Source organism: Pogonomyrmex barbatus, unplaced genomic scaffold (assembly GCF_055798465.1).
Source record: "Pogonomyrmex barbatus isolate J1 unplaced genomic scaffold, ASM5579846v1 scaffold5, whole genome shotgun sequence".
NCBI lineage: Eukaryota > Metazoa > Arthropoda > Insecta > Hymenoptera > Formicidae > Pogonomyrmex > Pogonomyrmex barbatus.
Genome location: NW_028297149.1, coordinates 5,629,943 through 5,653,806, shown reverse-complemented (window position 1 = coordinate 5,653,806; position 23,864 = coordinate 5,629,943). Strand labels below are relative to the sequence as shown.

The 23,864-nt window shown below is 40.2% G+C and overlaps 1 protein-coding gene across 2 annotated transcripts; it reads right to left on the bottom strand.

The window, feature by feature from the left end:
• Positions 1-122: 122 nt before the first annotated feature.
• On the bottom strand, positions 123-16,795 carry singed (fascin domain-containing protein singed). Of its 2 annotated transcripts, none has more exons than XM_011646394.3 (8): positions 16,772-16,795; positions 4,788-4,887; positions 4,235-4,478; positions 3,670-3,803; positions 3,046-3,341; positions 2,665-2,825; positions 2,113-2,583; positions 123-1,975 (listed from the first exon to the last, which is right to left on the bottom strand). In XM_011646394.3, the coding sequence occupies exons 2-8, from the start codon at positions 4,851-4,853 to the stop codon at positions 1,770-1,772; spliced, it is 1,578 nt and encodes a 525-aa protein (XP_011644696.2). In that variant the 5' UTR covers positions 4,854-4,887; positions 16,772-16,795; the 3' UTR covers positions 123-1,769. The 2 variants fall into 2 exon arrangements, with proteins under 2 accessions (XP_011644696.2, XP_025075345.2); XM_025219560.2 differs by lacking the exon at positions 16,772-16,795 and adding an exon at positions 16,450-16,765.
• Between the last annotated feature and the right edge of the window lie 7,069 nt (positions 16,796-23,864).

The following is a 23,864-nucleotide window of genomic DNA, read 5'->3' as shown; positions in this document are numbered from 1 at the left end:
ATCTGATAAGTCAATCTATATACCGACCTGTATATAATCCTGTGTGTTTGTGTGTATGTATCACACTATAAATTTGCAAGAGGAGTTATATTTGTCACACAAGAAACAATTCTGTGACATAGTCCTGATCAATAAAAAAATCGTCTTATTATATTTTTTAATTTATTACATCCATTGTTCTTAATGTGTTTCTACCGTGAAAAAGTAGTAAAAATGAGAAATTGCCGCTTATACATAAGTATATTTAAGAGAGTAATGTGTGTATCGTCGTCAGTGGAGACATACATCTGAGCAATGTCCTGACCAAAGAAGGAAAATATTCAACGAATAGTTTTCGCACGCTTCGCATCATAGATACGTGCTTTACGCTCTAAAATTAAGTGGCGCGAAGCGTACGCAGTATCACGCTACAATTAGTATAATTAGTGTAATGATATTCAAGAGGCAAACATATATTTACACGAGACTGACAAACCTTAATGTCTCCTCCTGTCTTTCTCTCTCTCTTTTTCTTGAAATAATCTAGCTGAAAAATCGATTTTTGTACCTCGCATTTTTTATTTCATATACCAAAAAATTCTTAAATTATAAAATAATTTGTCGATCGTCGTCGGCAAAAGAGACTGAAATAAAATCTGTTTTAACTGCTAAAAAACGTGTAACACCGCCACATTATCCTTAATGAACATAAAGAAAAAGGAAGAAAAAAAAAGCGATCGTGTGTGCTACGAATCTTTCCATCACCAAGCCTTAATTCGGCATATTTCATTTCATTACTTAACATACGCGGTAGGCTAGTACGTGTGAAGCATGCGAGGGTAATACAGCGAAATTGCGCGTGCATCTCGTTAAATGCGCTTCTCCTAACTTATCGTAAGGGATGTATCTCAGTAATGAAATCTAGAAGTTGATTGCTGATTTTCTTAAACGGGAACAGCGACCAGGTATTGATCGAATTGAACCTTTCTTTCTTACCTTTCTTTCAATTGTGCCTTCTTAGCTGTTACTTCTATATATCCTTTTAAATAATCTGCCTAATATATAAAAGTTGTATTCATAACGATAGCAAAAACTCGTTACCACACCACGAGCAGAATAAAAAAAAATCTGTTTCTCCCTGAATGCATGCCCACATTATCATATAAATTCTTTTTGTCTCGAAATAAATTAGCATAAATTAAAATAATAAACATATACATATAATATAACGATTGTTACACCAATTCTGCGATCAGTTAAAATAATGCATACGAAAGAGATATATATATATATATATATATATATATATATATATATATATATGTATGTATGTATGTATATGTAGATATATAATATATAATGAGCTCGCAGCGTGGTAAGCTATATGTACTTATAAATATATAAAGATATATAAAAGTGTACGTGTGTGTTACGTATAAGATAGACCGTAGACAATTATGATATCCGGTCCTTTGGACGTCTCTCTCGGACTTTTTTTTGCGTTATCTGAATAAATTGTCAGTCTTGAATATATTGCGAATCCGTGAAGCTTTACCAGAAAAAGAAAAGAAAGTATACGTATCGCGATCGAACGTCGAATAGACTGTCGCTTCGACGCCGGCACGACGCGGTATGCTCGATTAAGTACGCAGGCAGGAAACCAGCGTGAACCGCCAATGATCCTGTTTATTCCGGGGATATGGTACTGCGAGTTACGACCAAAGCTGAGGAGGCAGTGGAATACACATCTTGCTCGTTGCATTTACGTTTTCTTTCTTTCATCCTCCGCATTAGAATTCCCACTTCGTGGCAGATTCGTAGTCCGATTCGCCCAGGCGCAGCGCGCCGTTCTTGCCTGCGGTAAGATACCGGCCGTCCACGCACTTAATGCAGATCCGTGATGGTTCGCGCAGTTCCAGATAAAAGCCATCGGACGGCATATCCGAATCGACAGTTACTCCCTCGCTGTCCGCGTGCCAGTATTTCCCGTTTTGTCCTGTGATAAACGAATGATGGATTCAATCTTCTTATCACATTATTTTATATGTCCACGATTACGTATAAAAAAGTTAGGTGCAATTAATTCAGGCCGATTGACATAGCAATCAGTTACGGATTGATAAAAGGGATTACCTTTGAACCTGACTACGCCACGTTCACATCGCTCGACGCGTATCGTCTCGTAGACGGCCTTGTTGCATTCGAGCTTGGGACTGGCCGCGCTTTTGGGCCCGACGAAGCCCTGCTCGCATCGTAGCACCAGCACAGGTCGATTCATCAAGTAGAAGTAATATTTGGCGGCGTCGGAATCGTTGCTGTTCAACGAGTCAGCGTTTGCGTAGAGATGGCCGGATCGCTTGGTGGCCAGGAACTTGCCATTGTTCGCGCGCAATGCGACCGTGCCGTCGTCCGATTGCCACGCCAGGTCGAAGAGCGCGTTCGACGAACGTTTATGATCGGATGCCTGTATACCGCCGCCAGCCTCCAGGCTCCAGTAACGGTCCTGCATCGTTCGCACGTACCATCGTTTCGTCACTCGATCGAATTCTAACTGGAATGTCTCGTGGCCGGAGATCTCATCTTGATTGGCCGTCACGTCAACACCTAATTAATCAGGTTTTTTATTAATTGATCCTCTCAGCTTCATCTCGTGATGGAGGATCATCAAGAGAAGTCTAGAATTACCTTGCTTCACGGAAACATATCGTTGGTTCAACGCCGCGACGAAAGACGCCTGCGGCAAAGATTCCTCCAAGGAGAAGAGCTCATCGCGCGTAACAGTCGTTGATCTCGACTTCAGAACAGCCTTACTTCCGATCGGTGCCAAATACGCGCCGTGTATATCCCTGTGATGTTTTAATTTATCGAAATTAATTTAATTACTTTGATGTAATTCATCAGAATTAACGCAGAAATTAATTTCAATCTTGAAAAACGATTGCGTCTTTTGTACACAGCGTTCTTCGCGTTTTTTCGACATGAGATAACCGTTAATTAAGAGAGAGAGAGAGAAGCTTTACATTTCCGTTAATAAAAGATACAAAGAGATTATATGACTGAGGATACCGAAGAGCGAGAAGACCAGCGTGGAATTCCGCGGCGTACAAGCAGTCTCGCGTGCAGGCGTCCAGAAGTTTGCCGTCACGTGCGAGATATTTATTATTGCAAGTATGCAGCGCATAATGACCGCCCTCGGACTTGGAATGATTCCCGTGGCTGTCGTCGTCGCCCATGGTCGCCGGGCGGAATTCCAAGGTAAATAGAGTATCCTCACCCCAGGGCACCGGCGCATCCACGTGAATTTCATCCTGAGTGGCGCTCAGATGTGCGAAACGTTTTCTTCCGGCCGAACGAAGGTTCACCTAAATAATCAAGGCGATTAATTTTTTGGTTAAATACCGCCGTGAAATCGTGTTTTTAATCGAAAAATAATTTCCAAACCGATCGAAGAAGCTCGAAAGGACGCGCGCAGGTATCACCCTGTATAAAGATACAGTACAAAGTGTAAGAACGAAGCAAACGCCGGAACGAATTAAGACCGTCGGGGGGAAAATCAGTTGGTCGAGAAAATACAGTTATTAGCGGAGGTTGTGCGTGTAGCGATGTGACTAGATTGCGTAAAACCGTTCGCCGTAAATGCTCCGTTCGCGCGAAATCTCGAAATACAACAGGTACTTAAGGTATATATACCTGCGGTCTGGCGGCGAGGTGTACGAGCCAATATTCCGCCTCGCCTGGGGCCTTAGCGGTACACTTCAATTCATCTTGGCTCGAGCCTAAGAAGTAGCCTCTCTGGAGGTTCTTCAGCGCCCATCGCCCGCTGCCTGCAATTTGTCACGATTGCCTTGAGAGAATCGCCGATATACTTTTGCCCATTCATTACAGAGCCCCGATTGATGCCGGATGTTTGGAATAACCGGCAACGCGAGTCGGATAGGAAGGATAAAAATAGCCTCTCTTTTACCTCGATTAAAAAAGGATGGTTTACGAGTCGACATTTCTGGACGTAGCTGCGACGCGAGAATTTTACCACCTCAAATCGAGATACGTCCAGAATCATCGAGATTCTCTTCCTTTTCTTGCATGTTACATATAACTTTAAATGTATTTATCTTCTTTTTTTTTATGCGAAGAAGACATTCTTATTGAAAAAAAAAAAAAAAAAAAAAAAAAAAAAATAAAACGCAATTCAATTCTTTATGTCTCTAATATTCTAACGTTTTATGCAAATTAAGCATGGACGAAGCATATGTACCGTCGGAAGCGAGTTGTATTTGGAAAGCGCATCCCGGATCCGACGAGTCCTCGCTCTCGCACGTCACATTACCAAACTGGTCGACTGCTAAGTATCGATCCAAGTGCGAGCGTAGGAAAACCTGATGCTCGCTGCCCTCCAGAGTCCACAGTTGCTTCTTCTTCAGGCTCGATCCGTTAGCGTTGATTTTAAAGCCGAACGTCTCCGCCGTTAGGTACTTAAACTTCCCGTTGATCAAACCCACCTGGAAGGCATCACAACAATTACAGCTCGCTTTTTAACTTTACCTATCGATTTATGAAAATCCATCAAGTGCGTTCTCGTCAAATCTCGTTAATAAGCAACTCGAATAAAACTTAATTAAGTGTCTGACGTTATATTAATATTAACTATACATGATTTTAATTTGCGATCGAGATGCGATTGGATGCGAGAGAAATGAGGAAACGGTAATCCAAATCTCTCCGGTGCCGTTACGACAACGGTCTTCGCGGCCTCGGTAAACTGCAGTTTACATTAGGCTAATTTGCTTACTCGATCAATCAATACATACCGTCCATCCGGATTTATCGATCCCTCCGTTCTCGGATCCTACATTCTCCGAACCGTTGCTCTGCATCGTACTGCCGTAGCTGGACGTCTTCTCAACACGTCTGAAACAAATATACGCGTATAATTAAACTGCGGCCTTCATTCCAGGCGCCTCCATTCCCGAGGGCGCCGTGATCATCTCGCGTATCACAAGTGATGAAAGAAAAATTCTCGAGCGCGTTTTCTACGCCGCGTGGAAACTTTATCATCTCTTCCTCGTCGGGGGAAGAGTCCGTCTACGAGAACTTGAGGAATTTACTCGTATCTCGTATCGTATTCATTTCTACCAGTGTAATTTTAATCTCGTATAATACTTTGCTCTCGTATAACCTTGAATCTATTCTTTACTGCTCGAATTAGAAAAACAGAAGACAGGCAAGTTAAATAAAAGAGATTAAAATTAATCTACATTGGTAGAAGTGAGGATTAGATTGAAAAGCACGATTGCACAATTATTTTATTAATTACACACAGGATTGACATATTTTGTTAAAATCAAATTTCAATTTAATTAATACTAGAAGTATCGCGCGAACATGTTTGAACTATTTTTATAAATTAATATTTCTTTCTATTCTTTTTTAAAAATATAATACTTGACTTTTCTATTTTTTTTTTTTTTTTTCATATTTATTTTCTTTATTCCGAATTGGGAAATTAAAATCAAGAGATTCTTAAAATTTTGTTTCTTACTAAAAAAAAAAAATTAATTTATAAAAATAGAATCGGCCGAAAATGAATCCGAAATGCGATCACTTCTGGCGTTAAATCGCGAGGCAAGCAAAAGGATCGCATTCGTCTTTGTTTAAATCCGCCGCGCAAAGACAGACGACCGCGAGAGCTTTCCTTTCGGGCTGCTGCTCCGAAATGGCATTGTACTCGTTTACTCGCGGGATACATACGTGAACATTGCAAGTCGGCGGGGAAAAAGCGTGGGAGAGAAGGGAGGGGGGGGGAGGGGGTTTTATGTTGCGCGCCGATTGAGAAATCCGCCGCTGCGCGTATTGATCCCCCCCCCCCCCCTCCGAGTCTCATCCCGGCGCTATCATCAGCGGACGAGCCCGGCACGTCCCACGACTCGGAACGAAACATTTGCTATTATTTGCTGGATAAGCGTTCCTCCCCCGCGCGTCTCGCAGCGATTCTGCCTCGTTTTCTTTTTTTTTCTCCCCCCCCCTCCCCTTTCCTCTCCTTCGCAATCCTATCGCATCCTGTCTTACGCTGCGACAATACGAGCACGCACGCCCGCGTCATTTGCTCGTGGCGGAAATCTCACGGGAAATTTCCTCCACGCGTGTGTCCTCGGCACAATGGCGAAGAATCGAGCGAGAAATTTAAATAAAATCCCGTCGCGTTTGATAAACTTACAAAACCTTATAAACCTTAGCTTCGTTAAAATTTATTGGGAAATCCTCGACGGGAGGATTCAAATGGTGTAAGATCGTTTCGCGTTTTACGCGTTATCTCTCATCGGAGATGGTGTTTTTCCGGTTGCGTCGCGGGAACGGCGCTTATATTATTCATTTACGACGATTAATTCTGCATACTCGTGTGATTTTATTAATTATAGGCGACGCGCTTTCATCTTATCGTTCGCGATCCGATCTCGCGGAGAATCTCGCGGATCAATCTCTCGAGAATCTCTCGCCAGTCACTTAGGATCAATTCGCGCCTGTTAAATCGGCCACTAGCGTTTTAACCGTTAATTTAACCGGCCGAGTGAGAAGCATTCACTCGAGAGGGTATCAACCTTCGACTGTCACATCCGCATCTAAGAGACGAAAGGAAGTGAAGGTTCGAGATTGAGGAGCTTACGTCCTAAATCGAATCATTCAAAGGAATTAGGCCTCACACTCTTGATCTGACTCACAATCGATTTCCGTCTTTTGACAAGGAACACATTGTCATACGTAAAATATTCTTTTATGGTCGAAGCTGTTTGTTGCAAATAGCAAAAAAAAAAAAAAAAACAAGCCGCTTGAGATTCGACCTGACGTACAGAGGAAAAAAAAATAAAAAAAAAAAAAACACGATTGAAATTAATACTACAATATATTTTTAATTAGTATTTAATGTTGAAATTATTTATGATATAATAATATTAAATAAAATGATACTAAATATTTTAATATCTTTAATTTAAAGATGTTATTATTTAAAATATACGTGTAAGATAAAAATATGTAAATCCTGTAACATGTAAATTATTTACTAGTAAATAATAATTAACTTTGTTGTCACATTTGTTAAGATTTTAAGATTACGAATGTTCTTTATGAATCCTAATCTGATCTTTTCTTTAAACGATAGTATCTACTTTAGATCTTTCAAGTTTTATGACTCGGTATTTGATGTATGTTCAGTCTTACTGTCAGTGACATTTTATTTGGCACTTATACGAGCTTTTTATTTTTATTTTCCTTCGTTTTTTTTTTTCCTCCTCGACTGAGTCACTGAACCGGTGTATAATGCATTCCATTCGATGCAGGAGATTCCCCGAAAGCAGGGCTCTCCTCTCACGAGAGGCGATCGATGCGCTCGATTCATCTCGAGATAATTACGCGCGGGATCGTGCATAAAAGCGGCGTTGCTCCGCCAATTTCCTGACTGGAGCGTTCCCATAACGTATCGCTAAAACGTTTACGCCCAGGAATAACACAGAGGAGTTCCTTGAACTCGTAAAAGGAATTCTTCAGGAAGGCAAGCGTGACCGTGATATTCGTAGCTTGACGATCAAAAAGGAAAAGAAAGCACAGTTTATTTAATTCAATAAGCTCAATTACTCTTCGTAAATCAGGATTCTGTGGCCTGTTCAAGAAGACTTTAAGACTCGTTTTATGAGCCTCAGTCACGAAAACTATGAGTCATAGATCACAGCGATTGAAAATTAGAAGATAAAATCACCGAGATAAATGTTCATTAGCATATAATCGTGTTAATAAGTATTTTAATGTCTTTCACGTTTCCTTAACTCGCTTCCTGCCTATAAAAATATCTACCGGGCATGATTTTCGAGCATCTCATTTCACAATCACGAGGAGAACCGTCTGAGATACAACGTAAAATAATTTCCAGGTAAATTTCTGAGGTAAAAAATGCAAGTTACAAGCGTGAACTCTGCGAAGCGACAGGCGTCGCTTTGTCAACGCGGGCGGACGGTTTCGCTCTTAAATTTTCCCGTCACGAACCCGAACGGAAATACTTTCAACCGCAGCGGACAAGGACAGCGTTAAAGCACGAAGACGCGTCGACGTCGATTTCGATTCCAGAAACTCCCTTCGATCCCGCGATTGAATCAAGATCTCTCGATCGGACTCATCTTTACTATCAGATTAGGAAATTAAATTTATATTTAAAGCTCGGCTCTCTCTCGCTTCACCCATTTGAATTATAATGTCAAAAGCGAGAAATGACATGTAAAAAGTTTCTTGCGTGGTATAGCTTTATTTTGTACATTTCCTTTAAAAATATGATATTTTTATATTCTTAAAACTTGTAAAAAATATCAGAAAGTAAGATCTGATCAACAAATCATGTAAAAATGTAAAATAATTCTTGAAATAATGGTACGCTGCTTAGATATAAGAAATCACTGGATCGCTAGATCTAGTTGTTTCTGATAGCTGAGCAATGACCATTATTTCAAGAATTATTTTACACTTTTATGTGATTTATTGAACAGATATTTTACTTTTTACAAGTTTTAAGAATATAAAAATATTGTATTTTTAAGGAAAAAGTACAAAAAGCTATGCGGCGCAAGAAACTGCTTTTTGTATGTCATTTCTTACGTCTGACGTCACACAAGCCATGTCGCGCTGCGAGAGAACCGAGTCTTAAACTTACATATTTAATTTGTTCTATTAATACTTTTATAAATTACTAACGAGCTACCGTCTTTGTGATCGCGAATAAACAGAAGATAAATAAACCGCTGTCAGCGATAAAGGGACCCGAAAGCGGATCCGCAAGCCGGTCGGATTTAGAACGATAAATGTTGGCGCGATTCTTGCCGCACTCTCGAACTTGGCGTGACTTTTACGAGGCCAAACATGCGACGAACATGCGGCGTGTGATGGTGGTGAGCCATGTGATGGTGGTGGCGCGAGCAGATATCGGTCCAAGAAAAGCCGCAAACGGGTTCTTTGGCCGAACTTGGTGACCATCGAGGACACATCGATATACATCGCCTTGCACAATCTACGCAACCCCGTCCTTTCGCTCCTATTTAATTTTTTTTTTTCTTCATTGGAGACGCGTAACAGAGTCGTCCCGTGCTAATGTCTCGAATGACAAGTTTTCAGATAAATTTTGGCTAGCTTTTAATTGTTTAAAAATTTTTAAACATGTGAAAAAAAATATGAATGTGACCGTATTTTCTTAGAAAAAGTAAAGGACAAATTGAAAATTGTATTTATTGTGTTGAAAATTGTATATAAATGGAAATTTTAAGGCTTTGTTTCCACATATTTCCAAATCAGTTTGTAATTTGACAGGAATTTGCACATTACAAAATTTTCAACATATCGCACAAAATAAAATGTGCAATTTGAAACTAGTTCGACTGTTGGAACGAATTCTTCGTTTAAATCTGAAATAGGTTCTAAAAAATGAAGAATAAAAATGATTCTGATCTGAATAATTTTAATAAAAAAAATTGAAAAATATAGTTGATAGAAGACAAATTATATATTTTTTTAACAAAAATTAAAAAACACTCTTAATGATATTTTTATGATCAATGTACGACGAAACTAAATTTGTCGGTTGTTTCCTCAAAAATTCGATCATTAATATGATATTAGACATTGGAATGCTAATTAGATAAAGATTTCTCGTAATATTGTTAAAATAAAGAACAAAATCGACTTTTTTAAACAAATAAATAAAAAAATAAATTTAAAACACAGCTACTTGAAATAAGGAATTAAAAATAAGGAATAAGGAATTATCCTTTACAATAAGAGATACGTGGTCACCGTAGATTCTTTTAATTCAGTAGTCTACAAATTTTTTACTAGACAAGAAATATATTTTAAACTTTTCCAGCCAAAAATAAAATAGAGGATATTGTATCGATGTTTCAGAGATATAAGAGAAAAAAAACATTCCAACAAATTTTTAATTAATGGCATTCAAACTGCAATAACGAGTAAGTAATTAAGCGATTGGCCCGCGGGGAGTAGGTTGCCGACCTCTGCTCCAGTTAAGTGGAAAATGCAGAAAGAAGAAGCAACGTAAGAAACAGTCGCGCGTGAAAATTCTACACTGACCTGAAACGGGAACAGCTTCGTTGCCACATAACGAACATCCAACTCCAACGAATAAAAGGGACTAATACACACCCGGACGTTTAATTAGTCGCTCCCGCGTCCGAATTATCGCGCAGCTCGCATTCCCGTTTCCGAGATATTGGCCGACTAATTGGAGAAAATCCGCGGGTGTTTATGCCGAGGCGGTGCGAATCCGCGAGCGAGGGACTCGCACAGCCGCGTTTCCGCGCCGGGATCGCCGGCGGTGGAGTCACGCGAGCTCCCCCTCGCTCCCCCTCCCGGTCGCGTCCGGATGCCAGCGGGGAATCCGTTATGCATCGGAAACGCGATGGTAAGAAGAAGATCTTACCCGGCGTGAGATTACGAGTGTAAATAAAAACGGGAGGAAAGAGAGCACCGGAGGCAAGATCCGTGTCGCGCCGCGTGTTCGACGCGGCGTGATGCGCGGAGTAACGAACGGTACAGACGTCCGGTACATCGCGGCGATGAGCCGACATTTCGTTATGTAACGCACCGGGGAGTTCACCTTCCGTTCGGGGAGGTCTCCCTTCGCGCCGGAGATCAGTCTGAGAGAAATTTTTGCCTGAACCTGTTAGGCATTCACGGCCTCGCGGGACCATATGAAGGCCACTCAAGGGATACGTTTGTCTATTTTTATTTACAAAATTAACAGAAAGATTACAGATTATTTCAGATGGAATTTAAAAATAATAGAAAAACCAGCGATTTAAAACCTGGATAAAAAATTATTTAAATAAGTATGTGCTTAATGGAAATGTAATTAAGAAACAATGATAAAAATTTCTAAAAGTTAAACTTATTTTTATGAGTACAAACGAAACAAATGGTGGTACAAATAAAATTAAATTTTTATTTACAGTTCAATTAATTGTTGCATCATAATGAAATTTTATATAAATAATCTTGAATACTTCCTAAAGTATATTATATGAAAAAAAAATGAAATTTTTGTCATTATTTCTTAATTGCAATTCCATTACAGAGCACATTTCTATTTATTTATTTAAATAATTTTTGATCCAGATTCTAATCACTGTTAAATTTTTTTATTAATTTTAAATGCAATTTAGAATAATCTGTAAGCTTTTCACAATTTTTCCATTGTAAAAATAAAAATTATAAAAACAGATGTAACACGTCCTTAAGATGATCTATCATAAATCACGTCAGAATTCTGTTTATTCCATTGCATAAAACACACTTGAAAAAAATCAAAATTCACACGCTTGTAAGATGTACAATATTAAATATGAAATTATAAATATAGAATTTCTGGAAATTTTCACATTGTGAATGATTCACTGTGAATGGTTTAAAAAATGGATTTTACAACGAGACAACCTAAGAGATTTGCGAGTCCTTTTTAAGGCAAAATTAAATTATTAATGATTAAACAACAGAATTTTTAATGAACTTTCGGTGACATTCCCTTTTCTCTCGCTCGAAAGTTGCAGCTGCGACTGGCTGCAAAAATCCGCGACAAGAAACCGGTGCAGCACGCGCGAGTGCGACATGCGTGTTATTTCTCTATGTTTTTTTGTGCCGCCTGCTGCGGACCCTTTTTGTCGTCGGATGACTTTCGCAAATGCCCGTCGCGATGATGGTTAAAGTAATGCTGAGTGTATGATAGCAGCTGCTTAAGCCGTCGCAACGATCGAACGATCGGCAAGAACACAAACCATTTCTCCGAGATCATCCGCAATTTGGATGATCGCGGCAATTGCGATACTCAATTACAGCATGTTGATGATCCAATTTATCGTACGTAGGATGTCAATTTATTTCCTTTCAATAATCTTTATTCATTTTTATCCATTTTTATAAAAATATTCAAAATTTCGATTTTATCAAGATGGCAAGATGGAAAGTGTATCAATTAAATATTTCGATCATTGTGTTTGGTTAATTAAATTTGTGTGTGGTTAATTAAATTTCTGAGCTTTGGCAGAACGTTCCAGAAGTAGAAACTCGATTGTCAGGATAAATCTGGCGACACATGTGTTGCGGATCATTCGTAGCATCCTAAACTTGCGTTAGAATAAAACGTCGTAACAGAAGACGACGTAATAGCATTCGGCTCGATTAGCTTCTACGAGAATAATATACGTAATCCGTGATTGTTTCTGTCGTTTGTAATCTGAGTCCACTTAAAATGCAATCTGCTCGCCAATTATGATCACGATTAAATTAAATTTAACTCCACGTAATAATTCAGCAATAATTCATGAAAAGAACGGTTTTGAAGTATCTAAATATTTGATCAGATACAGAGATCTGAAAATAATCTCTCTGTTGGTTAATTAAAAATAAATTAAGTTTGAAATTATTTTCAGATCTGTATCTGGCCAAATTTTTAGATATTTCAGAAAAATTATTCTAAAATTATTCTGGAGAGTTATACGGAAAGAATAGTTTTGCTGGATAAATTTGAAAAATAATTTTATTGGGCTATCGAAATAATTAAGTAGGACATTCAAATTAATTGCTAGAATAAAATGTTGCGATATTATTATCATATTTAAACGTCCTACATAATAATTTTGATCCAACGAAATTATTTTCAGATTTGTATCTGTCCAAATTTTTAGATATTCCAATAAAACTATTCTTTCGTATCCGAAGAGACCAGCAGAATTACGTGGAAAGAATAGTTTTGTTGAAAAATTTAATATCGGATAAATCTGAAAAATAATTTTATTAAGGTAAAATAATTACGCAAGACATTTAAATTAATTGCTAAAATAATTTTACATTATTATTATCATATTTAAGTATTTTACGTAATAATTTTGATAACCAACAAAATTATTTTTTAAATCCACATCTAAATTTTTGGATTCCGCGGAAGCAAAATTGTCTCTTCCGTGTACCGTGAGGCGAGTGAACATGTTACTGAATGTCACGTGTGTCACAGTCGAAAATGCTTTGTTACAACGATAATTACATTTCCGCGAATAATTCGAAATCACCGACTGTGTCACATTACTGCGAAGTTAAACGAAGTTAGTGAAAGCGACCGTTCTAAACTAGTTCTCTACGAATGTGTTATGCGTATTCGCCGGCAGAATCGCGTACTCCCTTTTGCGTTTCGGGCGGAAGGAAGGGGGCATAGGTGCAAAGTGCATCACGTCACCCCGGCGCATAGAAACGCGCGAGCAGTTCTCTCGTGTCGCCCTCGCGTTTAAATGGCCGCGATTGTTACCCAGTCCCACGGATGCACAATCGCGGGGCGCATGCATTAATCTTGCGAGGGGGCGATACCGCCCGTCTGACACTACGCGTTTATTCCAGACGTTCATTCCCTCCCCCTCCCCCTCCCTCCCCCTGCTCCCCCCGGCCGTTCCTTTCGCGCGCGACAGCGCGTTGTGAACTTTGTTCCGCTCGCGCTAACTCATAACCGGATTATTTTTTCGCTCGCAAAAAAAGAAGAAGTTCCACAACCGGTAAGCGGTTAATTAAATCACTGAGACTTAAAAAAATATAGGAAAAATATAGGAATATGAAAAATATGTGAAATTTCAAGTTACGGGGGGATTAGCGCAGGCCTCCTCGGGAGGATTCCTCGACCGAGACGATAAAAGAGCACATTTTATCGAATATCGCCCACATGTTTCTATTTTACATGTAACGTAGATAAAAGGGATCTTAATATTGTTTTTTCAATGGATTCTTTCGTTAAGTGTACATCTTGGCCTTGTGGAGGATGAGAGAAAAGCGTCGTTCAATTTTTACACGTAATATAATTAGCTGCCTACGCCAATGACAGAATCTGTCGGGGGTCTCCGGGGCAAATGTCCCACGCGTTTCAAGCCGTTAATGAATACACTGAATACACTCGGGAACAATGTTATAAGAGATACATTTTTGTAAATAACTACATGCAATTACAGAGATATTTTAAGAAAAATGTAAACAAGTACAGATATAGATATATATTTTAAGAAAATAATTAGATATAGATATAACTTTTAGAATGTATCTAGATATCCATATCTAGATTCCATTAAATATACAATTTTTTCAATATTATTTAACATTATTTAATTTGATGATTAGGATCATCTTAAGTACAATCTTAATTTATTAGCCAATTATTAGCATTATTAGCCAATTAGACAACTGTATCAATATCTTTGGAAGTTGAAAATGATCTTAAAAGAACGGATTATAAATATCGCCCATAGATATGGAAATAATAATGTGTAAAAAAATTATTATTCACGCATATATTATTAGAATAAAATTACCAAAAAGAAAATAGAAAATTGAGAAACAGCAAAAGAACATCGAGAGAAAATGAAAAAACTCTTTGGAGAAATTATTTCAAAACTGTGCCTAAATCAATATTTTAAATAGGATACAGAAAGAAATGTAATTGGTTGTTGCTACAGTTATTAGATTAAAAACTTTAACTATAGTTGTATATATAGATACACAAAAGATATTCAGATAATAACTAGATATCTTACATCAGGTCAGGTATCAGTTCCTTAATCTCTCGGAAAACTCGATTGAAACTAAAAACTACTCGAAGAAAAAGATCGAGCGATCGAATCTCCAATTAAAAATACGCTTGTTTCAAACATTCTGCGTGGCAGATTTCTCGAATATATTTCAGGCAGAAGGAAAATCGAGGTGGCCGACAGATCGCAGCCATCGCCAGTCGAACAGAACAAATCGATTCTTACGGATTGAAAAGCGCGAACGAGGAAAAGGGAGGAACCGAAAAAAAGATCCAGAAGGATCGAGGCGGAGTAATCGAGCTCTTTGTCGCTTCCTGATTACTTCCCCTGGAAACATCGATGTGTCACTCCCTGGCGCTCTTACGTTTCGACCGGGTCCGACCCCACCCAGGGCGGACGGGCAAGGCGGGCAGGCAGGCAAAACGAAGAGAAGTCGAAGCACACAAATGCCGGATGACTCACCATTCACCCGGTGCTTCCGCACCGAAACGAACTCCCCCGCAATCCCGCAACCGCATCGCATCCCTCACGCGAAGGACGGTAAAAATAGCGAAGGCCGCGGCGGCGGCGTCGACAGCGATTTTCACGCCGTGCGAAACGCTCGCGCCTCCGCCCGCCTGCCCGCCCATCCGTCCGTCCGTCCGTCCGTCCGTCCGTCCGCCTTTCGAAGGGCTCCTCCGTCCGGTCTCCATGGGAACTGGCCCTCGGTGTGAGCCCTTCAAGGCTACGCGAACTCTCCCGCGGGATCTGCACGGGATTTACGCAATTCCCGATCGCGTTCGTCCTGCTGGGAGTCGCCGGACGGCGACTCCGGCTCTCGTAAAACTCGGATTGGAGTAAATCGAACTGCCCTTCACCGCCCCCTCCTGCTCGGGAGGTGCAATTTGCATTTAATTAGCTACTAGGCGATTCCTCACAAGTCGCCGGGGAGCGATTCCACACAACTGGAGTACGTCCTGAAAATGTTTTCGACTCTGATTGATGTTCACTTTTATGGTTTTAATGTGAACTATCTCCTCGATTCAATTTATTCTTTATCTTCTTTTAAATATTAAAAAATGATAAGGAGTATCATTGAACCGAGATTAGAATTAATCTATACATCGATAGAGAAATGGATGTAAATCATCCGAGTACATCCCGGGGTTAAAGCCTTGTTTTGCTATTAACTTCGAGATGTTGACTTTGCTTCAGCGAGAATCGCTTTAATTCGCTATTTATAAATTAATTGATCGGAAAACAATATCGAGCGAAGGTTTCTCGCGCGTATCGTCGTGTCCGTGCGACGAACGACGTTTCCCCTCGCGAAGACAGGAGGTCGATGGACGCGAGTTACACGCGATCAAGGTTGAAATTACACCTCGGCCTTTAATTTCGAGTAGATTCCAAGAGACACGTGGACTGCGTCGTCGCGCGATATCTCGGTGTTCGATTCGCCGATGAGCGGCGACGACGCTCGAGTTCACATCGCGATCCCCGCGCGCATCCCTTTTGTCGCCAAGGGAGTGTTGAACCTTCACCTACTACGCGCAACAGCGGCTCGAGTGAAGCTAGAGAACGGGGAAAACCCGTTCCCCGCGATGAGAGGGACGGCGGGGGGGGGGGAGAGGGGAGGAACGAAAGGTCATTTAAAAGACGACGTCGCGTTCCGTCTAAATCACCGACCGGCTGCGCGTTGTTGTATTCTCGGGCGTTCATCCCCGGTGCCGGCACACGTTCTCGGGGAAACGAGGGTCGGAGCAGGATGGAACGCGAGAGCGAGAGAATCATCCGGAACCGGAATTTGCGACGTCGTTCGGTTCGCCGCGTTCCGCCGATAAGCACGAACAGGAAGCTGAAACCGCCGCTGCCGCCGGCTCCTCCTTACCTTTCTCGCTCTTCCTCGCTCGTCCTCGCGTTGCGCTCTCGCTCCCGCTCCTTCCGCGCGGAGTCCTGTGGCTTTCTCGCTCGCTCGCTCCTGTGCCGCTCTCGTCCTCCGCCGAGCGTATCGATGGCACAACACGCGTCTCGGTCCCGCCGTGACTCCTGGCTCCCGGCTCGACTCGACTCGGCCGCGCCTCGGTCTCGTCGTTGTGCGAGACGAGACGGAAAGAAAGAGAGAGAGAGAGAGAGAGAGAAAGAGAGAGAGAGAGAGAAAGAGAAATGAGACGGATCGTTGACGAAGCGATCGGAAAGGAGCGAGCACTCACTGGCAGACGCGCGCAAACACACTGAACCACACGCTCGACGCTCGTCACGCTACTAAAGCCGAGAGAGCTGAGGCCCGACGCGCGCCGCTCCTAGGCAGCGGGCCCCGTCCAGCGACGACGCGGGAGCGCGCGCGAGGGTGGGGGCTGCTCCGGCACTCTAGCGATGGCGACGACACCCTCGCGTGCGGAGAGGGATTGATCCGAAAGGAGAACACCTCCTCTTCTTCTTTTCTCATCTGTCGGCCTCTTTCGGCCGGAGAACCCCGATCGAACTTTTATCGGACGGGAAGATTAATGGATCTCGCACGTTGCCACGCGTCTCGTGCACCTGGCGTGAATGTCGATGTTTTTTTTTTCTTCTTTCTTTTTTTATATATCTCGATGCGTAAAGTTGTACGACCGCGAAAGCGCAGAGTTTAATGATTAGCCCCTCCAAGGGGCACGGATTAATGAAATGTGTTAATCGCGCGACGGAATAGGTACCTGTTGGAGAACTTGTTGAGTTCCCACTGCGGAGAAATCAACCCCCCCTCCCTTTTTTCCTCCCTTTATAGACAAGTGCGCGTGATACTTGTTCAATAGATGCGAGCAGATCGAAACCGGTCCGGGCCCATCGCTCGCAGCTGACTCGGCACGGAGCCGAGCGAGCGAGAGAGAAAATGAGAGAGTCAGAGAATCATGCGCAGGAAGAAGAGAGAAGGAGAGGGTAGCGCGCTAGGGGTGAACGCGCACATCGAACAGCGCCGGTTAAGTTAGGTTTCCACAGGGGCGGTGAACCTCGTCCGAAGTCCTCACCATTGTTGGCCGGTGATAGCGATAGCGATCCCGCGCTATTTTCGAGCGCGAGTTGTACTCGGAGGGCGGAATCGATATCGAAAATTGTCGCGGTTTCTCGAACTCTCCACAATCGAAACATCAAAATGCACCAATCCCACTTTATTATTCACGCTATTGACAAATTTATGTCAGATTGTTTTCCTAATGAACAAAAAATTTCAGTGTCGCGATGATAAATAGTTGATCACTAGAGAATGCCATTGAAAAGTCAAACGTCAATCAACTTTGATGGCAGTCAAGTCGGACTAATGGGGTCACTACAGTCAATGGATAAATAAGAAATTCGCAATTGTAAATTATGGTGCATGTATAGAAAAGAAAAAAAATAAATAAATAAAAATGAATAAAAAATAAGTAGTATAAAAATAAAAAATGATTGATAATAAATGATAATAATAATAAACTAATGATAAAAATAAAAAATAAACTATTCAATATTTATAGTTGTTTATTTGTTTTTTAAAAATGTTTGTATTGTCATTAGTTATCTTTAAAAAAAAAGATAATAAAATTGTTATTAAAAAAATTTTTAAAACCCCCAAAAACACCAGTAAATGGCCAGTAAGCTTCAATTAATAATCGATGTATTTATAAATAATCATATAAATTTTTCCTTTAAATAGAAAAAGAATATATATTTTTAAATATATAATTATAATTTAAATACACATGTTTAAAGTACATTTTCTTTTTACTTAATTTAATTACATTTTCAAATAAAAAATTAAATCTGTAAATTGTAAATCTGAAAATTGAACATAAAAAATATCAATTAATTCGCAATTTTTTTTGAAGTCTTATTATTTTAATATTTTTCTTAAAATTACTAGTGATTATTCAGTGATATTTCCATTTCATTTACATTTTCATTTTATATGATATTTAATTATATGATATGAAATTTTTTTGAACGTATTGATTAATTATAAGATAAAGAATTTCTCAGGACTTAAAAACTTTACTATTTTTACAGCCAATTAACACGGTCCCTCTCTTCTCCCCTCTCTCGTCCCGGTTTCTCTCTTCCACATATATATCATGATGTCCAGATGCACTCGACCTTATTTCCATTTCCGCGAGTCTTTCTCGCTCGCGATAAGAATAAGAAGGAAATAACGAGGCTCATCTCCGGGGTGACGGCAGAATCGTGAAAAATCTCTTGCCGGGCGTTCAATCCATCTCTCCGCATGCTAATCCACGATTTCTCGCCAGGTGGAATCCGACGGAGGATTCGAAAGAGATCCCCCCGGCGTTCGTCTGGACGGTGCATCTCGCACATTCGACGCTTCTCGGAATAGCAAAGGAGGAGGGAGGGAAAAAGGGACGGAAAGCGTATTGAGTGACGTTACGAAGAAGATCCGATTTGTGTTCCAGATACGGAACCGGGTCCCTCGGATGCGAGATGCGCGTCCGGATCTCCGGATGCAGGTGGATTAGATTGATCGAAGATCGGTCCGGGCTGACTCGTGAAACACAGGCCTCCTAATGGCCGCGCGTGTTCGCTTTCCAATTAAAGCGCGCGAAACAATGATATCGCACATCACCCGCGATAACGACGTTATGGAAATCCGCGCTTAATGGTTCCCTTCCCGGACGTTTCAATGATATCAGTTTACGATGCGTGGAAAAGTATATATCGCGCGACATTTTATCTTCCGCTCGCAATGGCTTTTTATAGCTCGCTAATCTCGTGAAAATTAAAATTTGTCCTTAATGTGTAAAATAAGTTGCCTCGCGTTTTTTCGAAAACGTTCTCGGACGAGGGGCGACTTTTAGTTCTCGCGTTGATGGTCACTGCTCATTAATCCCGTCGAAATCTCGTCGAACGATCCGGATGGCGGTGCATCGAAATCCGCGGCAGCAACGAGCGAGAATCCCGTTACGAGCTTCGCGTCGGCCGAGCGACCAATTAAGAAGACCTATTCCTAATTAGTTCGAATAGCCGCGACTTAATTTGATTTGGCTCGAAAAGCCGGAGGCTTTTTCGAGCGTGTCTAACGAGAGCCTCGCGTCCGCCCGGGATCGCTCGCTTTCCGGAAACGCGCCGTCGTTTTCAGCGAAAGCGTCACTCCCCCTCCTCCTCCTCCATCACACATCTTCTTCTCTTCCGCGCTCATTTTATTGCGCCGCGAATCGTGTTCGACAACGCGTTAAAAATGTATTATACCTATTTTTACATTTACAACGAAAAAATTATGGAAAACTTACAAATTCCTAAATCGCACTTAAAAATAATACAAAAAGATTTAATGACAGAACGTGAATAAAAAATTATTTAAATAGACAAGTGGAAGTGTGCTCTAATAGAAATGTTAATTAAGAAATAACGACAAAAATCTCAATTTCTTTTTTTATATACTTTAAGTATTTGAACTTATTTATATAAAGTTCATTGCGATGCAGAAATTATTCTGAGTAAAAATTTAATTTTATTTGTACCATCATTCGTTTTGCTTGTATTCTTAATTAAAATTTAATTTTTATTTACAGAACAACTAATCTGCATCGCAGTAAAACTTTAATATAAATATAAATAAATTATTTTAAATGTTTAAACTATTCATATAAAAGAATTGAGATTTTTCTCATAATTTTTTTAATTACACTTCTATTAGACCACACTTTTACTTATTTATTTAAATAATTTTTAACCCAATTTCTAAATCACCGCAAAATTTTTTCTACTATTTTTAAGATCTAGAATAATCTACGATTCTTTCATTGAAAATAAATTAATTTAAGTTAAGAAATTCGTGAGAATTAACTTAATTTTCTTCGTTCACGATCCTATTCCTTGATTTTATGATCGTCAGCAGCTTTATTCAGTCCTTCAATAATAAAAATAAAAGAAGAAATATGTAAGCTCAACAGATTAATAAGTCTCGTTTTGTTTTGGATTTCACGGAACAATTCGACAAACAAATACGCGACGAAGGTCTGTTACCGAGAAAGGGGCTCTCCGAGGGATCAGTCTGATAAGTGAATTCCGCGAGATCATCGCTGTGTTTACGATCGTTTATGATGCGTATCGCGGAACGATCCGGCTCGATAATAACCGCCCCGTATCGTCGTAAAACACGCGCAGGATTCTCGCAATCGCATCGTTGAGGCTCGATGTGAAGCAACACGACGTGAACGCATCTCTCTTCGACGTTTCGGCAATGTCTCGTCGCACGCGCGAGCCTCAACACGCGGCTCTACTCGGAAATCGTATCTTGCCAATTCGGAATCTGCGGAATCGCGTCCGATTTCCGAGAGGCGGACAATAACGCCATTAGCATGATCCCGCTGATTGTCGAAGCGACGAATACAATGTATTCGCATACGTCGCGCTTCGCAATGAAATTAAAGCGAAAGAGCGGGACGCGCGCGCGCGCGCGCGCGCGCGCGTCGCAGCACAAAGAGCGTCTTGTTCCGCGTTCGAGCCCGAGACAACAACAACTCGGGGCTGTTCTCGGAACCGCTTATCTCTGAAACGAGGTACCTTCGCCGTCGTGTCATGAAAACGAGATCTCAGCCGAGGACATGGTCTCGCATTGTTCGCGATCGCATTGTCAAAACGCGCCAACGAGGCCGAGAAGCTCGATGACATTGTGATCTCCGAGGATACACGGCTCTGTCGACGGCAGATCTCCCACGAGGAATCTTCATCCCACGGCCGTGTACAACCGTGCGATGGTCGCCAATCGAATGTGCGCAGGGACGCCACACCCTGCGCGAGTCCTTCGATTTTCACCCGCTGCGCCCGAAATCCCGGAAAGCGGAACGCCCTCCCCTTTCCTCTCTGTCCTAGGCGTCCTCGGTAGTTCTATCTTGTATTTAAAACCGTCTTAAAGTCCGGCGTCGAAAGAGATTTTATCCGGCCGACGAGATAATCGTGCAGCATCTCGAGAGGTTGCACTTAAGTCAGTTTTAAATATTAGTTTCAGATTAAGTAAAAAGAATAATTTAACTGGAGTATCATAATCTAATTAGATACAGATCTGAAAATAATTTTGTTGAGTCATTGATTATGTAAAATACTCAAGTTAGATGCCAGTGTATCTAATATTTTTGCTATTAATATCATGCTAAGGATGTATAAAAGTAGCAAAAAGTTTTCGAAATTTAAAAACAACATACGAATGTACATTTGTTGTATTTATATATTATGTGAAATAATAAATAAATAAATTTGAATTATGAAGAAATTGAAGTATAAGCAATATAACATATTTTTAATATTTACATGAAAGAAAATACTTGTAATTAATATTTTTCCCAATAGATAATAAAAATTTTTGATCATGATTATCTTCTGAAATTAAACAAGAAAAATAAAAGTAATTAATCATTTATAAAAAGATTTTTAATAAATCGAATAAATTAAACATATCAAATTAATAATTTTAAAATAAAATATATATCCTAAATATCCTATTTAGTTCTTATATTAATTATGTTGTAATATGTTATTTCTTTCTATAAAAATTAATATATGTATACAGTTAAAAATTAAATTTTCGATTCCGAAAATTGTGCTTGTATTGTTAGTTTTTACTTAAATACTCAAATAAATGATAAAAAACAAAAACTTACAAAACTTTTATGTTTTTGCCAATGTTTTCATATATGATATATATATATATATATATATATATATATATATATATATATTACCTAAAAAGTCCTATCCTATTTTAAGGTTTATCAAAATTATTTTTAAATCTTTATTTGGCCAAAGTTTTAAATATTTCAGCAAAACCGTTCTTTCCGTATATGTAAATGTTGCTTCTAATTATTTCGACAAAGTTCATTAAACAAAGCTAATACGATTATGTCATCAAATCAATCAACTCAAGCTACAATCTTTTAATTAAAATTATAATTAATATTCCTCTCTCACTGCCATATCTTGTCACTGCTTTCAATAAATTACATATAAAGTTATAATCATTTCATTAAACGGATAAAAGAAAAAATAGGCGTGGGGGCGATGAAGAGGAAGGAAAGAACGGAATGAAATATCGCAAAAATTACATGTGAATCAGAGTGTAAAATAAATTCGAGCTGTCGAATTTAATTCAAGAAGTGTAAACTTTACATGTAAACTTTAACAAAGATACATATCCACATATATTTAGAATCGCTAGAAGATATGTTTTTGCGGGATGTATTCGGGAAAGCGAAAGAGAATCGAACCTCAAAGATTCTTCTCTCTCTTCCTCTTTCTCGTTGCTTCGCGGAAGAGAAGCGTCGTCGTCGGGAGAAAGCAGGAAGAGAGCGAGAGACACGCCGATCGATTTTTCACTTTCCGCGGATCTCTTCGGTCCCAATCGCACGTAATTTTCGGCATTTGTCCCTCGATGTTTCTCCGGTGCACAAACGCCGTGCACGCGTCGTTGACGAGCGGGCGCGAGAACGCGCGGGCCGCGGGTTCGCTGACCGGCGTAGAGAACACGCACACGCAAGGAGAGAGAAAGAGAGGGAGAGGAAGGGAGGGAGGGAGGGAGGGAGGGAGGGAGAGAGGGAGAGAGAGAGAGAGAATGAGGAGAGATGGCGAAGAGTGGACCGTGACCGTGGCCGTGGCCGTGACCGTGGCCGAGTTGTCGCGATCGCAATAGCATCGCCGGTGGCGGCCCGCGACATGCGTACCCGCGTTGCGAATGCACTATGATTTTCCACATGCATCTCGGGGAGCGATTAAAACACGTGTATTTACATTTACGCAAATATATGTACGTCGAAAGATGCGCTATATATACATAGGTACAGAGCCGAGATCTCGGCTCAGAATATCTTGCGACGGGAACTGTCTTGCGAGACTTCACCTCCTCGACACGTAGAAAGGAATATATTTTTTTTTTACTCTGAAGACATAAAAAAAAAATGTACATTTTTTTTTTATGAGGAATCGATCCAATCTCCACGAGATAAAAAAAAATAAAAAAATAATAAAAAAAGGAATATAATAAGTTGAAGGAAAGCTATTTCTTTCATGTCCTCGATTCTTCGATGCTCATATTAGTTTCATGCCAAGATGAAAAACAATAGAATGAATTCCAGATGTAAATCTAATCCATATAGAACATGATATTCACACGATATCGACTATCCCAATTTGCCCGAGTATCAAGAGATATTTTTAGCAGACTCTGCGATGTCGATCGATTAGTAGTAACTTGTCCTCAATAAAATGTATCTTTATACAGAAATTTATCTCAGTTTTTTTGAATAAATCGTGCGAAATGATTATTCAAAAGTTCTCGAGAATAAT